The sequence below is a fragment of the Anomaloglossus baeobatrachus genome, chromosome 12 (assembly GCF_048569485.1).
Source record: "Anomaloglossus baeobatrachus isolate aAnoBae1 chromosome 12, aAnoBae1.hap1, whole genome shotgun sequence".
NCBI classification, from domain to species: Eukaryota; Metazoa; Chordata; class Amphibia; order Anura; family Aromobatidae; genus Anomaloglossus; species Anomaloglossus baeobatrachus.
Window position 1 is genome coordinate 59,406,972 of NC_134364.1, and position 17,500 is coordinate 59,424,471.

The 17,500-nt window shown below is 43.1% G+C and overlaps 1 protein-coding gene across 1 annotated transcript in view; it reads left to right on the forward strand.

Annotated features, from left to right (window-relative positions):
• The window catches only part of AKT1 (AKT serine/threonine kinase 1), a 137,167-nt gene that overhangs the window by 72,676 nt on the left and 46,991 nt on the right, over nucleotides 1–17,500 (forward strand). The window contains exons 4-9 of the mRNA XM_075331120.1: nucleotides 3,756–3,903; nucleotides 6,975–7,106; nucleotides 8,431–8,496; nucleotides 9,089–9,157; nucleotides 11,335–11,460; nucleotides 14,691–14,819. Coding sequence (XP_075187235.1) covers nucleotides 3,756–3,903; nucleotides 6,975–7,106; nucleotides 8,431–8,496; nucleotides 9,089–9,157; nucleotides 11,335–11,460; nucleotides 14,691–14,819 — 670 coding nt within the window. The remainder of the gene's footprint in view (nucleotides 1–3,755; nucleotides 3,904–6,974; nucleotides 7,107–8,430; nucleotides 8,497–9,088; nucleotides 9,158–11,334; nucleotides 11,461–14,690; nucleotides 14,820–17,500) is intronic.

Consider the following 17,500-nt stretch of genomic DNA (forward strand, 5'->3'; position numbering starts at 1 on the left):
AGGAACCACAATTTAATATATACAGACGTTTATTCTTTGAGCGAAAGAGAAAAAAACTCAGTCAGGAGATCTAGTAAATCTTGTATAATTCCTAAAAACCTGTCCAGACAGGTTGGGGAGGTCGTAATGTTTGTTTCTCCAACCATCCTATTTATCCTTGGAGTGGTTCTTCAGGCATAAGATCCATGTCTGGATGGTTAAGGCTAGTTTCACACTTGCGTTGGGTTGAATCCGCTGGGTCTGTTGCTGCGTCGTTTTGACGCATCCGTTATTTTTGTGCTGTCAACGGATGCAACGGGTCCGTTATTTCACAGGAATCCGTAAGCTGATTCCTATGAAATAACGGATCTGTTTGGCGTCCGTGGAACGGAATGCGTCCGCTCCGTTTTTTGTTTTTTTTTTCAATTTTTTTTTTCTTCATTCTGGGCATGCTCAGTAGAAATTAGCTGAATCCAGCGGCGTATTCCGTTGTAAAGCACTTTGCAACGGAATCCGCCACCAAAGGGATCCATTATAACTATTGACGGATGTAACTGAATCCGCCGCTCGGCATCATTTTAACGCAAGCAATTAACGTTACATGCTGCGTTCCTTCCGCTCGGCGGAAGCAACGCAGCGTCGGCCAGCGGAAGCAACGCAGGTACTTTTGGCACAATCCATCATCCATACAAGTCTAGGGGAAACAGCGGAATCCGGAAACGGCGGATTGCAACTGAAAGAAAACAACGCAAGTGTGAAAGTACCCGAAGATGAAAATCCAGTCTGATTATCTCATGCTCACATACATGATGGCCCACATAGGGGAAGGCGCCAATATTTACCAACCGCTGGCTCCTTGGATTAAGGCTATAAAGCACTCGATGCTCTAAAGAGACCGTTCATTCTAAAAATGTGCATTGCTCCAAGGTTGCAAACATTCGCCATATGATCTTCAATATGGATCTATGATTTTTATCTGAATACTATTACCAGATTTAGCAAAAAAAATAGTATTTTTCATAGAAATTCTGCCATGTCTGGCCATGGGCTGTTTATTATTGCTGCTTATGAGTCTGGGAAAAAATAAAATAAAATATATTATATTATATATTATATTGTATTGTAATTGTATATCTTTTTTATTTAACATTTTTTTTTTTAAGTAAGAATATGTTGGCTTTACAAAGTTCAATAAAAAAGAATGTACTTTTTTTTTTTTTTTTTTTTTTTTTTTATATTAAATGTAGCATGACATTTGCAGTTTCTAGTTTGACGATTATCAGCCATAACTACATGCTGTCTTTTAGGCCACATACCCCCACCACCATTGCTCGGTGCCACATGAGATGACCTCCCACTCCCCCATTTCAACCACTACCACCCTGTTGCTTGATAGTCCCCCACCAAACCAACCATTACCACCCAGTGCTACATGATACCCCCCCGACTAGACCAACCACCTCCACCCAGTGCTACATGATACCCCCCCGACCAGACCGACCACCACCACCCAGTGCTACATGATAGCCCCCCCGACCAGACCCACCACCACCACCCAGATCTACCTGATAGCCCCCCCGACCATCACCACCCAGTGCTACATGATAGATCCCCGCCACACAACGACCATCACCACCCAGTGCTACATGATGATCTTCGCCACACCCACCACTACAACCCAGTGCTACAGGATATCCCCGTCACACCTCCACCCAGTGCTACATGATACCCCCCCCCGACCAGACCGACCACCACCACCCAGTGCTACCTGATAGGCCCCCCCCCCCGACCAGACCGACCACCACCACCCAGTGCTACCCGTTAGCCCCCCCGACCAGACCGACCACCACCACCCAGTGCTGCCTGATAGCCCCTCCCGACCAGACCGACCACCACCACCCAGTGCTATATGATAGCCCCCCAGACCATCACCACCCAGTGCTACGTGATAACCCCCGCCACACCCACCACTACAACCCAGTGCTACATGATATACCCGTCACACCAACCACCGCCCAGTGCTACATGAAATAACCCTCTCCCACCACCCAGTTGATATTTGATGTAGTCCAAATCCCTATGTGACTGGTCCAATGCTGTAAAATAACCCTGAGAATAATCCAACCTTTTTGAATTGCGGCTCTAATTTAAGTAAATGTGGTGGAGGATGCGGAGCGTCCAGCTGTTGAGCTAAAAATAATACTTTCTGCATGTTAAAAATAAGAGACCTAAACATAGGAAAATGAATCTTCTGCAGGCGGCTTTGGATGGAGCGTCCTGTGATGTAGGACATCCGGATCTGTTATTTAAAAAAATGTCAGATGCAGGCGAGCTAAACATGTTGGCCGTATTGTCCGAGAAGTTTCCTATTTTTATAGCTTCTGAGTCCCTCACTCTTCTTTTGTCTACATTTGTGGACTTTATCCATAAGCCGCGTAAGGGAAAGGCAGAGCAGTTGTCCATGGCGAGTTGCTGCTCTCATTTTCAAAGGGCCTCTGGGTAACCGGTGACGTTTGTTCTATATTTTCATAAATGTCATCCAGTATCTGAATCAAAGCAGATTTATGACTTGGGTACAAGTGACTGTGACTGTTTTTGGGTTACTTTTCCTTAGGACTAACTAACCTTGTCCATTCTACATACATCAGTCGGGATATTGGGGTTTGGCTCCTGGGAATCTAATATATTGATGACCTATTCTAAGCATAGGTTCTCAATACTAACCTGGTTAAAAACACAAATACAAACAAAACCTCACCACACAAAAATAAAGCTGTCACATAGACAAACCAGTGCGGTGGATGAAAATGGTATTCTGGCTTTTCATTCTAACTTTTCTTCATGGGTTGATCAGCATTAAATTATCATAGATCAGATTCCATTCCCACGCATTTGACCTCCGACAAAAATCTACATAAGGAGTTGTTAACCGGTACATTATGGGCTTATCTGGTGAGGTAGATTCTCTTAGCCATAGATCATGGTGAAAAACATCAACCGAAGGCGATGGCACGGCAGAAGGGGCTTGCCGGATGGCATGTAGATCAGCGAGGATTGGGACAGCAGGATGGCAAGCAGACAGAGCAGGAAATGCCAGAAGACACAGAGCCAGGAGTGTAGACACACAGAAATTGTAGATGTGTAGTCAACAAGCAGGCAGCAAACGGTTAATCATAATTATATGCGATCAACAAACAGATGATCCTTAGTAGAGAGGCAGGCCACAGTGATGAACAGCAGCCTGAATCCTGGCTCATTGAGAAGATGCACATTGTTTCAACAGTATTTGTAGTGTGAACAGCATCAGAGAAGAGTTTGAGGCTTACAGCAGATGAAGGGCTAACTGCAGGTTTGAGCCAGGTTGTAAATGCAGATGGGGTTTGCTGGTAGAGATAATTGAGCTGAGACAAATGGATGGTTAGTCAAATTGCAATGCACACTGTAGCTGGAATCTGAATACTTAGATTCTGTAGCTATCGGAGTCAGCCGTACAAGGCTATTAATCTAAATTTTAGCAAGGCAAAAATTTAAGGCTATTGAACTATTAAAACAAAAAGAAATCTCAGGCGTGGGGAGATGGAGTAAACTCTCTCCGAAAATAATCTTTGCATAGAGCGGTCCATAAAAATGAGATTTCTCTTGTCCAATCAATAACCAACTGGACAGTAAGCTTGAGCTTCTGGCGGACTACTGGGCCCAAAAATTTCACATTGCCTCAAAATTTGACACTGTATTTTTTATGTATTTTTTTTTTTTCCTTGTATTTTTTTTTCCAGAGAAGAATGGATAAAAGCCATCCAGGCAGTAGCCGACAGCCTTAAGAAACAGGAGGAGGAGATGATGGATTTTAGGTCTGGCTCCCCGAGTGATAATTCCGGTGCAGAGGAAATGGAAGTCTCTGTTCCAAAATCAAAACACAAAGTAGTGAGTTAACCCCGTCCTATGTGCTCGCATAGTGCTGCCGCTTGGCTTGTGTGTGTGTGTGACTGACCTATATAATAAACTTGATATAACCAGTAGATGCATGATCTCTGGAGTGTCTGGGGAGCTACACGTTCTGTCCTTCAGACAAGGCAGCAATTACAAGGCGTGTTGATGCTGTCACTGTCTGCAGCAGCTCGCAGTTTGGGCTTGTTTGGCTCGCAGGTAGATAATGGCACAGTGTTTTTAGTTTTGGATCTATACATCCACCTACTGACATTTTTAGCAAATATTGCTTACTTGTTCTGCATTACAGTTGCAACCTACGGAGATCCCGAGATCTCAGCTCCGGGAACTGAGATTTACAGAGCACTGGTCTTCAGTTTTACAGAGATGTGCATGTTCCACCTCGCCTCCATTAATTCTCTACGACATGGTCCCGAAGTAGTGAAGCGTTCAGGTCAACATTTTTTCACCCATTTCATAAATAATGAATGGAGCAACATTTGAGCATGTGTACTTCTGCAAAATCTGTCTCAATGATCAAACCCTCAGTGATCCATAAGGGTTGAGGGATGACTAATTGGGAGTTATGAAGCATCTCTTAAAAGGGTTATCCCCAAAATATTGACGTACCATGTGAACAAGAGTGGTGCCGGTTTTGGGGAGGAGGGCGAAAAAAAAAAATCCTAATCCATGGAAGGTACAGAGTTTACGTCTTCTTGGTCACTGTTCCGACTAGAGTATCTTAAGACTCCATACTTTGACTTGTGGTAAAGTTACGTTCTTGGCCAAGTTTACCATTTGTAATCCTCGTCCCGAAATGCTTGATAAAGACCACATGTAGGGCCAAACGTTGCCTAATGGAATAAAGAAAATTGAAAATATCCCTGGGAATTGCCCATGCGTTTTAACCTAAAGGGAACCTGTCGCCAAATTAGGCGACTGTAAGTTATGGCCACCACCAGTGTAGCTCTTATATACAACATTCCAGAATACTGTATATAAGTGCCCAGGCTGCTCTGTATAACTTAAAAAAAGCTTTTATATTATTCACCTAAGTGGCTCAGTCCAATGGGTGTGGCTGCTTTCGGTCCGGCACCACCTTTCTGTGACTATATCCGTTGTCCTCCTTCTGAGGCCCATGTGAGTGACGTGTTGTACGTCATCCACACTGGCCGGCATTGAGGTCCTGTGAAGGCGCACTTTGACTCAGTGCAGATCAAAGTATTGTAGTGCGCCTGCGCGGGCGGTCTTTAACCTTTCCTTATGCCTGTGTATTACTTTGATCTGCCTTCCAGCAGGGCAGATCAAAGTGCGCCTGCGCAGGACCTCAATGTCGGCCTGTTTGGATGACTTAAAGGTGTCATCCATATTGGGCTGGGAAGGAGGAGGACACAGGCAGAGAGGAGGCGCTGGACTGGAGAGCAGCGACATCCATCGGACCGAACCGTCCCTTAGGGGAGTATTATAAAAGTGTTTTTTTTTACATTATGCACAGTGGCCTGGGCTCTTTTATACAGTGGTGGCCACAGCTTATAGTCGCCAAATCTGGTGACTGGTTCCCTTTAATCATAAAGTCAACGGAAATCCCAGTTGGTTTCAGTAGAGTGCAATCCACATTGAGCCATATCTGTATGTTGACGCCATTGGGAGGTCTTGGCCACCTATCTGACTTCTTCATGTCACTGAGATAAGATGTTTTTGAAACTGTGTTTCTTATATTACGTCCATTTTAAGAGGTCGTACCCAGCTTGGAAGTTGCCTCTATCAGTAAAGCAAACGATAACTTGCTGATTGCGAGGTGGTGGTGGTGTCTCTACTTCTAGGACACTCACTAATCCCAATAACGCGGCTCGTCTGAATTGATCGGAGGTTGAGCATGCACAGTCTAGAGCTGGGGTCACACTAAACGACAGCGACAACGACGTCGCTGTTACGTCACCATTTTCTGTGACGTAGCAGCGACCTTGTAAAGTCGCTGTTATGATCGCTGCTTAGCTGTCAAACACAGCAGCCGAAGCAGCGATCATAACGACACGCATCGCTGTCCTGCAACATGTGCAGAGAGCAGGGAGCCGCGCACACTGAGCGCTGGCTCCCTGCTCTCCTAGCTACAGTACACATCGGGTTAATTACACGATGTGTACTGCAGCTACATGTGCAGAGAGCAGGAGCCGGCACTGGCAGCGTGAGAGCGGCGGAGGCTGGTAACAAAGGTAAATATCAGGTAACCACCTTGGTTACCCGATGTTTACCCTGGTTACAACTTACCGCAGCTGCCAGATGCCGGCTCCTGCTCTCTGCTCTCTTCATTTCGTCGCTCTCTCGCTGTCACACACAGCGATCTGTGCGTCACAGCGGGAGAGCGACGACCAAAAAATGAAGCAGGACATTCAGCAACGAGCGGCGACCTCACAGCAGGGGCCAGCTCGTTGCTGGATGTCACACACAGCGACGGGACGTCGCTGCAACGTCACAGAAAATGGTGACGTAGCAGCGACGTCGTTGTCGCTGTGTGTGTGACACCACCTTAGCTCTAATCATTGTCTGTAAAAGTACTGGAGACGACACAGCTCCACTGTCTGCGAGGAATCGGATCCCATTGAGAGCAAATGGAGTGGAGGTGAAAATGCCAAATATGGGCCCAATCTTTCTACGAACAGTTTGAGGGGGTTTCCCCGAATGTAAAAATTTAATTTTAAAATGACCAAAAAAAATGACTAATATAGAGCCAATCCCAAAGACTGGTAATGGGGGTAGGGGGGAGCTGAAGCTACCTCCATGGATCAAAGTGATTCAGGAAAAAATGCTTCAGAATTGTTGTTTTACGAGTCAAATAAGTAGATGTGTGAACGCTTTATAATTTAGTTCAGCCTTCTTTTTATATGCCGGGGACCTCCTTTAATATGCTGGGGAGATACTTTGTATGAAACACTTATTTATATTTTTATACTCTTTGAAGTGAAGATTCCTCCATGGAGAATGCATTTGTCTGCGGCTCAGTACAAAAGCCCGAACCCAGGGGAACTCCATTGTATTTTACATTTTTTTTTTTTTTTTTTTATCTCCAGACAATGAATGAATTTGAATATCTGAAGCTTTTGGGAAAAGGGACCTTTGGAAAAGTCATTTTAGTCAAAGAAAAAGCAACAGGAAGATATTACGCTATGAAAATTTTAAAAAAAGAAGTAATTGTTGCAAAGGTGGGTTCAGTCAATATTTTTTTTTTTTTTTTTTTGGGGTGGGGGGGGTGGGGGAAACAAGGAATTAAAACAAAATTGTGCCATTGCTTCAATGTGACGTTTTACACAATTGGGGAAGTATTGACCACAGAGTTTTCATGACTTTAAATCCGCACCAGTTAATATGGGGATCAACACACCACCTGTGTACAGATATGCCACTGTGGTCGAGGGCAAGCAGGAATCTTTTTGTAATTATGGAAAGTCCCTTTAATTCTTATTAATGCGCTGTGCCCTCCTGAATTGTATCAGTGGTGTTGGGCGCAAGAGAAGGGGTGAGTAGGGGGGGGCGCGCGCGCGCAAGAGAAGGGGTGAGTAGGGGGGGCGCGCGTGCAAGAGAAGGGGTGAGTAGGGGGGGCACGCAAGAGAAGGGGTGAGTAGGGGGGCGCACGCAAGAGAAGGGGTGAGTAGGGTGGGCGCGCGCGCAGCGCGCGCAAGAGAAGGGGTGAGTGGGGGGGCGCGCAAGAGAGAGGGTGAGTGGGGGGGGGCCCGCAAGAGAGGGTGAGTGGGGGGGGGCATGCAAGAGGGTGAGTAGGGGGGGCGCGCAAGAGGATGGGCGAGTGGGAGGTGTAAGGAAGGGGATGTAGGGGGTGCATGCAAGAGGATGGGGGGGAGGAAAGAGAGGCTGTAGGGGGAGCGAGAGGAAGGCGGTGTGGAGGGGTGGCGTTCGTCTCTGCAAATTGTATGGGTGTTAATATGAGGCCGACACTTTAGGGTCCTGTTGTAGAGCAGGTAGCTATGAAGCTTCCACCACTTGCCATACTATAAGACCACAGAGTCCCATTGCGGGTGCACAAAGATGTCACAACTTTGCATCGCTAGGCAAATATAAACTATATTTTTTTTATATTCTTTTTTTTTTTTTGATGGAGTGGCTCACAAGTGGCATTATTACTAGGCTAGGTAGTGCAATGCTTATCTTGCTCATCAGCGCTGGAAACCACGTTGTGCCGGTGGATGTAGTTGCCCGCTCTCCGGTATATAGGGGGTTGGGTACGATTTTCTTTTTACTCTGAATGTTTGTTTTTAAAAATTGTTGTCATCCTTATTAATATTCATAAAATGTCCAAAAATTTGTGGTTGGTGGCGGATGACGACTGCCACGTTTATCTGGCTGATGTAAAAAATCGCACTGCAGAAAGTCTGCCTGAATGAGGCGGAGAGTGGCGGTCTGTGAATAGTAATACTAAAAATAATAATAATAAAACTAAAACTAATTAACAAAAATTGTATGCGCGGAGTAACAGAATTATTAACTACGCCTTTTTTTTTTTTTTTTAATCAGGATGAAGTAGCACATACACTGACCGAAAACCGCGTCTTACAGAACTCTAGGCACCCCTTCCTAACCGTAAGTAACCGTGGTGCCGGAGACATAACCCGTGCTCTGTTACGGGTCCATTACAGTTGATCCCAGGCAGTCCCTTTTTTTGCACTACAATAAGATGATTGCCTAATCCTGGGCAGCCAATCTCTGATAAGGAGTCCTGGAGGCGGGACCCACGCAATAATTAGCCTTTTAGCTAATTCATAAAGGTTGAGGGACCGCCCCCTGGAGTCATAAGCACTCAGTGGTCATGGATCTAGAGGAATAATTCACTTCGCAAATGGGGTCCTTGGATTAAGAAAAAAAAAGGGCTGGGGGGGAGAGAAGGTCTATGTGCTTTGTAAGGGTTGTGTAGATAGATAGATAGATAGATAGATAGATAGATATATATATATAGATATATATATAGATATATATATATATATATATATATATATATATATATATATATATATATATATATATATATATATATATATATATATATATATATATATATATATATAGATATATCTCTAATATTTTATAAATTACTTATATAAAGTGTGGTTCAGATGTTTTTCACTTGATCTAAATTTACGAATTTTACAGTATTTTGTTTTGTTTTTCCCCCCAGGCATTAAAATATTCTTTTCAGACTCATGATCGCTTATGTTTTGTTATGGAATATGCAAATGGAGGAGAGGTAAGTGACGGGACGTTCATTTGGGAAGTGGTGTGGTTTTTTAATTATTTTTTGTGTTAGAGCGTTTGTATAGGCAGAGTGCGATCCAACCTGTAACAAACTTCAAACAAATCTCACCAGATTTCACAGTCCAAACTATACATTTTCATATGCTTCTTAGACCTGATGATGCTGGTGTGTTCACTCTGCAAACCCACTTCATAATGGCTGCATTATGCTTTTTGAAAGTTTATGGTCTCATCCAGCTTGATTGTCAGTTCCTCAGTGTCCCTCCTCCCTGCTGCTGCTGAAATCTCACACTGCTCGGTGCAAGCTGCATCTGTCACTCAGGCTCTGTGTAGGAGGCATGAAGACTGATTACACTGTGTGCATTTGAGCTCTTCTATCTGGACTTCCTATTATACTCATTTTGATTGTACTGTTATTCTGACATGGATTTTTAGAATAAGCACACCAGCCTCAATAGGTTGAAGCACCAGCCTCAATAGGTTGAAGCACCAGCCTCAATAGGTTGAAGCACCAGCCTCAATAGGTTGAAGATCTGATTTTAATAACTCACACAGTTTGTATTGGAAAATTTGGTCGATCTGCTTTCGGTCAACTTTTGTTGCATAAGTTCTGCTATTGGAATATATTTCTATGTATTGCTGAGGATGGGCACTCTAACTGGTCACTCTGTTGATATTATGACTGTGTGATCTGGTCCATGGCCGTGAGTTGAGCCGCCGGCAAATGATTTGTGGCTTTGTGTTTAAGCAAACAAATGGAGTTGAAAGAGTTCCCATTCCATTAGTATAAAGGTCCAGTCACACTAAGCAACTTACCAGCGATCCCAACAACGATAGGGATCGCTGGTAAGTTGCTAGGAGGTTGCTGGTGAGATGTCACACTGCGACGCTACAGCGATCCCACCAGCAACCTGACCTGGCAGGGATCGCTGGAGCGTCGCTACACGAGTTGCTGGTGAGCTCACCAGCAACCAGTGACCAGCCCCCAGCGCCGCGTGGAAGATGCTGCGCTTGGTAACTAAGGTAAATATCGGGTAACCAACCCGATATTTACCTTGGTTACCAGCGCACGGAGCTACACGTGCAGAGAGCAGGGAGCAGCGCATACTGAGCGCTGGCTCCCTGCTCTGCTATTTACAGCACACATCGGGTTAATTAACCCGATGTGTCCTGCAGCTACATGTGCACAGAGCAGGAGCCGGCACTGACAGTGAGAGCGGCGGACGCTGGTAACGAAGGTAAATATCGGGTAACCAAGGACAGGGCTTCTTGGTTACCCGATGTTTACATTGGTTACCAGCGTCTGCAGAAGCCGGCTCCTGTCGCCTGCACATTAGTTGTTGCTGTCTCGCTGTCACACACAGCGATCTGTGCTTCACAGCGGGACAGCAACAACTAAAAAATGGCCCAGGACATTCAGCAACAACCAACGACCTCACAGCAGGGGCCAGGTTGTTGCTGGATGTCACACACAGCAACATCGCTAGCAACGTCACAAAAGTTGTTCGTTAGCAGCGATGTTGCTAGCGATGTTGCTTAGTGTGACGGGGCCTTAAGGAAGCCCCTCTTAGAACAGGAAAAAGTCGGCGTACTGCATCCTGCACATACAGAAGTGATGACCTCCCGACCACCAGTCATATGACCCTACAGCCAATCGGTGATCTTAGAGGTCCGTTCACAGGATTTGTCATTGCTTCCAGTCTGGTGGAGACCATCAAAAGATGAACTGTTGTTTTTAATCAGGTGTTTTTGTAAAATGTAGATTTCATCATCTTTATTAAATATTTTTGGCAATGGTTTTAAAAGAAAATAAAAATGAAGAAATTGATATCTTGCATTCTTCACACCAGACAGTTTTTTTTTTTGTTTTTTTTTAATATAGCCTCTAACTTATTGTTTCAGGAAACAACATATGTACATTAGTCACAATAGCCTTTAAGTGACAGGGTGGAAAATCCCCTTTTATAATGCATTTGCCTTCTTTATAAAAAATAAAAATCTGAATTTTTTTAATTGAAAAGTTGACCATAAGAGAATTTGGAGTGTCATGCTTTATTCCTCCTGAGGGGGCGCTGCAGGAAAAGAGTGGGGATGATTTGAGAGTGTCAAATTCTCAGTTTGCTCCTCTCCTCGGTCCTCATTCTAATGGCCCGCTTCTTATATTTTCAGCTATTCTTCCACCTCTCAAGGGAACGTATATTTTCTGAAGACCGAGCGCGGTTCTACGGAGCAGAGATCGTCTCGGCATTAGATTATCTTCACTCGGAGAAAAATGTAGTTTACAGAGATTTAAAGGTAACTCCGTCATGTATAATGCTTACATCTAGGATTAGAATAACACGGCTGCGACCATACAGAAATAGCGCCACCCTGTCTACTGGTTGTATGTTGTATTGCAGCTCAGCTTAACCCCTTCCTGACATACTGGTGTGTATGGAGTAAGTGATCCGTCTTAAGTCCCAAAAAGGAAGTAAAATAAGTGTATGTAATATAGTATAATGAGCGTGTGTGTGTATGTATGTGTGTGTATGTGTGTGTATGTGTGTGTATGTGTGTGTGTGTGTATATATGTATATAATATATATATATATATATATATATATATATATATATATATATATATATATATATATATATATATATATATATATATATATAATCTCTCTATAGATATAGATATGGATAGAGATAGATATATAGATATATAAAATATATTACTAATAATAATAATAATTTTATTCATTTATATAGTGCTATTAATTCCACAGCTATATATATATATATATATATATATATATATATATATATATATATATATATATATATATATATATATATATATATATATATATTTAATATAATATATATATATATATATATATATGTATATGTATATATTATACACACACTGTGTGTATCATACATTTTTAATCCCCTCCACTTTTATTCCTCTGCTTGCTGTGGCTGCACTTCTGAATGCCCTGCACGTCCGACATTCAAAAGCGCTGTCACAGCAAACACAGGTACCCACGGCACTGCTGATGACGCTGAATTGAATAGCTTGTTGGTATACCCCTGTGGGCGTGCTGACATCCTAAGAGGGTGGACTACTTGGGGGATTTAACGCCCTTGTGACTAGTCCCTGGCCTCATTAGCATATTATAAAAGATCTTTATATATACTTTTTCTAAAGATCCCTTTATGTGTACTAGTATAGCTTGGGACAGTTAGACAGTGATTAGCAATATGCACCCAGAACGGCTCGTGGTCCTGGGTGCATATTGGACCTGACCGATTCACTTAAAGTCCCAAAAAGGGACTTTAAAATAAAATTAAAAAAAATAGTCCCCTTTTTGGACTTAAAACTGATCACTTGTCTCATATACTATAGGGGTTTATGTATTATTATCTTAAAAATACCAATTGTTTTCATTTAAACTGGAAGATTAAAAATTATATTTATTATTTAATTATTATTATTATTTCTCCCTTTTTATTCAATTTAAAAATGTAAATAAAAACAAATGAAATTTTTGTTAAAACATAAATCTAATAAACCTCCAATATTGCTATAAAGGGGCGGGGAAAGCATTAAAATCACAGAATTAAAAAAAAACAAAAAAGAAACAGTACCTTTTACTATTAGGTCAAAATTGTTTTTTTTTGTTTTTTTTTACACAAAAAAATACTGTAACTTGCTATATTCACTAAATCATAAATGTATGACCTAGAGACTGTACCAAAGTACTGCTTTTTTTGCTTTGGGGGTGGGGAGGGGGGGGGGGTTTAGTTGCAAACTTTTTTTTTTTTTTTTCCCAAGCTTTTTTATTTTAAATTTTACTTGCTAACTAAAATCTAATATCAAAAAAGTTGACAACCAAAATATTAATGATTAATAAAAAGAAGCTGGCAACTATAATCGAAAGGATAAAGAACAACCGAAAACCTTATTAATTTTTTTTTTGTCATTATTCGTAGATTGTAAGTGAATGTTTATCAAAACTCCAAAAATAAATGCCCTATACCAGCAGAAATATTTATTGGGGTTGGGGGGGGGGGGGGTTGTGGGTCTTAAAATAAGAGCACAAAAATGTTTGGTTGTAAAGGGGTTAACAGAAATAATGGATCTGATATCCATCAGCAATGAGTGGCCGACCTGCCCCGATCTCGCTTTATTATGGGCTGTTGATGTCCCCCTTTAGGTAATGTGAGGTTAAGGAGCGCTAAACCTTAAACCCAGCAGCTTAGGCGCGTGCAGGTTATAAGACGCGCGGCTAATATTATTTACTTATGTACCATTTGTGTTTCTGGAGCCTCTCAGAACGGGAGATCAGGTTGTGACCTTGGGGGCAGGGATTTTCGGGATTTCCTGTTGTTAATCCCATAGACATACGCTTTAAAGTTGGCTCGACTTCGGCCTTACATAGCTGCTAACAGAGAGTAATAGACCATATGTACTGTACTTGCATATGCAAATAGAGATATAGATTTGGGCAAGCCATCCTTGATTTCCTGGAGAATTTGGGATCTCAAAAGGGTGGAGTTTCCCTTTTTAAAGGGATATTCCCATCTTCATAAATGGATATTTTCGGGGTGGGCTCGTCAATGCAAGCGGTTTTGTAATTTACTGCTTATTAAAATTTTCATCCGTTCTTGAGATATTAACACTTGTTTACAGTGTGTTGCCTTGGAAACTGTTACTAGACAGTAAAACATGGACAGTGCTTACAAGCTCTGTTCTAATGAGCATGTAAGCACTTTTTTTTTTTTTTTTTTTTTAAGCTAGACAAGGTTGCTGGAGCCTCCTGTTACCCCTTAATACCAGCCAACCTTGATACAATGCTTACAAGTTAGACAACAGCGGTGGTCGGTCTCCTAGGCAACAAGCTGTAAATAAGAGAAAAGTGTTACTATCTCAAGAACGGCTGCAAATTTTAATTGACAGTAAATTGCAAACTTGCTTGTTTTTACGCGCACTTTCCGACAATACCCATTTAGAAAAATGGTGGTAACCCCCTTTAAGCTCTGCTTTGTGTACTATATTCATATAACTGGATACTTAAGATACACTGTGAGGATATAGCGTGCAGAGTAAATCCCTGCCTCTTTAAGGCTGACCTTTTCTTCGTTGCTGTCTTGGCTTTATACCCAGTGTCGGATGCCAATATTTTGTACTGGTGCGGCCCGAGTGTTTACAAAACTGAATAAGGTAAAAATTTATCTGTAATGAGAATCTGGTGGAACGGCTCCGCTTACCTGCCCGACACTATAAATACACCCCTCCGCCTTCACTGCTCCGCGCCTCATTGTCCGGAAGGAGAAGTAGTGTTTTTATTGTTTGTTGGAAACTTCTGTACTCGGAGCCCGGGGTTATCTAAGGCGAAGGACCAGACAGATGTGGGGACAATGGGGGAGGGGCAGAACATCTGCCGGCCGGAGGGTCAATGGGGGTCGTATTGTTTGAGCTATTATGTGTGGAAATGCAAATTAACTTATTTATCTTTTTTTCTTTTCTTACCCCCAAGTTGGAAAATCTTATGCTGGACAAAGATGGACACATAAAAATAACAGATTTTGGCCTGTGCAAAGAAGGTATAAAGGATGGGGCGACGATGAAGACGTTCTGTGGTACCCCGGAATACCTCGCCCCTGAAGTATGTCCATTTCATTATTAATTGAATATTTGGCCAGCTCCTTTAATTTGACACTACACACAAATAAATATATAATTTTTTTTCATATATAATGTATATTTTCATATTATTTTATATAGTGCTATTAATTCCACAGCGCTTTACATACATTGGCAACACTGTCCCCATTGGGGCTCACAATCTAGAGTCCCTAACTGAATGTCTTTGGATAATATATCTATATATAATATAGATAATATATCTAAATATATATGCTGTATATAAGGGCCCAGGCCGCTGCGTAAAACATAAAAATCACTTTATAATACTCACCTAAACGGTCGCTGCAGTGGAGTTGGGTCCTAATAATATTATTATTATTATTATTATTGTGCCATTTATTCCATGGCGCTTTACATGTGAAAGGGGTATATAAAATAGGGACAGGTACAATAATCATAAACAATACAAGACACAGACAGGTACAGGAGGAGAGAGAAACCTGCTCGTGAGGGTTCATAGTCTACAAGGGATAGGTGAGGATACAGTAGGTGAGGGTAGGACTGGTCGTGCGGTGCTGTATCAGACTGAGGGTTATGGCTTGTCGGAAGAGGTGGGTCTTCAGGTTCCTTTTGAAGCTTGTCAAGGTAGGTGAGAGTCTGATGTGTTGTGGCAGAGCATTCCAGAGTATGGGGGAGGCACGGGAGAAATCTTGGATGCGATAGTGGGAAGAGGAGATGAGGGGAGTAGAGAAGGAGATCTTGTGAGGATCGAAGGTTACGTGCAGGTAAGTATTGGGAGACTAGGTCACAGATGTAGGGAGGAGATAGGTTGTGGATGGCTTTATAGGTCATGGTTAGGGTTTTGAACTGTAGTCGTTGGGCAATGGGAAGCCAGTGCAGGGATTGGCAGAGAGGAGAGGTCGGGGAGTAGTGAAGGTGACAGATGGATCAGTCGGGCAGCATAGTTTAGAATAGATTGTAGGGGTGTGAGACTGTTAGATGGGAGGCCACAGAGCAGGAGGTTGCAATAATCCAGGTGGGAGATAAGGGCATGCAGTAGGGTTTTTGCAGCTTCTTGGGAAAAGAATGTACGGATCCGGGAAATATTGTTGAGTTGGAGGTGGCAAGGGGTGAAGAGGGCTTGGATGTGTGGCTTGAAAGAGAGATCGGAGTCTAGAGTTACTCCCAGGCAGCGAGCACGTGGCACTGGGTAAAGTGAGCAGCCATTGACATTGAAGGATAGGTCAGGTGGGGGACTTGAGTGAGGAGGAGGAAAGACCATGAATTCTGTTTTGTGAATGTTCAGTTGTAGAAATTGAGCAGAGAAAAAGGATGAAACAGCAGACAGACATTTCGGGATTTTGAATAGTAGGGAGATATCAGGTCCAGAGAGGTAGATCTGTGTATCATCAGCGTAGAGGTGATACTGAAAGCCGTGGGCCTCCTATGAGCTGTCCCAGGCCAAAGGTGTAAATGGAGAACAGCAGGGGTCCAAGAACTGAACCTTGGGGGACCCCGATAGATAGGGGGCGAGATGAGGAAGTGGTGTGAGAGTGGGAGATGCGGAAAGTTCGGTCGGTTAAGTATGAGGAGATCCAAAATAGGGCCAAGTCTGTGATGCCCAGGGATGAGAACATTTGTAGTAGAAGGGAGTGGTCTACTGTGTCAAAGGCAAATGACAGGTCCAGGAGGAGGAGGACAGAGTAGTGTCGCTTGGCTTTGGCGGTTAGTAGATCATTGGTGACTTTAGTTAAGGATGTTTCAGTGGAATGATGGGGTCTGAAGCCAGATTGTAGACATTCAAAGAGGGAGCAGGAGGAGAGGTATGAGGACAATTCGAGATGGATATGCTGTTCCAGTAGTTTTGAGGCATAAGGGAGAAGTGATATGGGGCGATAGTTTGACACAGAGGAAGGGTCAAAGGAGGGCTTTTTGAGGATGGGTGTGATGGAGGCATGTTTAAAGCATGAAGGGAATACACCAGTTGTTAGTGATGGGTTGAAGAGATGAGTTAGGGCTGGGATGAAGACTGTGGTGAGATTGGGGATGAGGTGGGATGGGAGGGGATCAAGCGGGCAGGTTGATATGTGATCTTGATTGAAAGTGGAAAGCTGATCTTCTGTCATGGTGGAGAAGCTGGATTTGGAGGAAGAAGGCTGAGTAGTTGTGAGGAGTGGCTGTGTTGATTGTGGGACAAAGCTTGCTCTGATGTCAATTTTCTGCTTGAAGAAAGAGGCAAAGTCTTCAGCTGAGATGAGAAGAGAGGGAGGTGGTGCCGTGGGACGGAGGAGAGAGCGGAAAGTGGTAAACAGCTGTTTGGGGTTGTGAGAGAGAGAGGATATGAGGGATGAGAAGTAGGTTTGTTTTGCAGCAGTGAGTGCGGACTTGAAAGTGGTGAGGGCCTGTTTGTATGTGACAAAGTGCTCAGTGGAATGAAACCTATTCCATCTGCGCTCAGCAATTCTGGAAGCCCGTCTCAATTCTTTAGTCTGCCTCGTGTGCCAGGGTTGCCTGTTGATTGTGCGGGTTTTGGTGTGTGTGAGCGAGGCAGCTGATTCGAGAGTTGCAGAGATGGTGGTGTTGTATAAAGTGGCAGCAGCATCTGCATCATGTAAAGAAGCGATGTCTGCAAGAGGGAAAGAGACTGAGAAAGTGCGTGTAGATCAAGGTGTTTGATATTTCTATGAGGGTGTGAAAGTT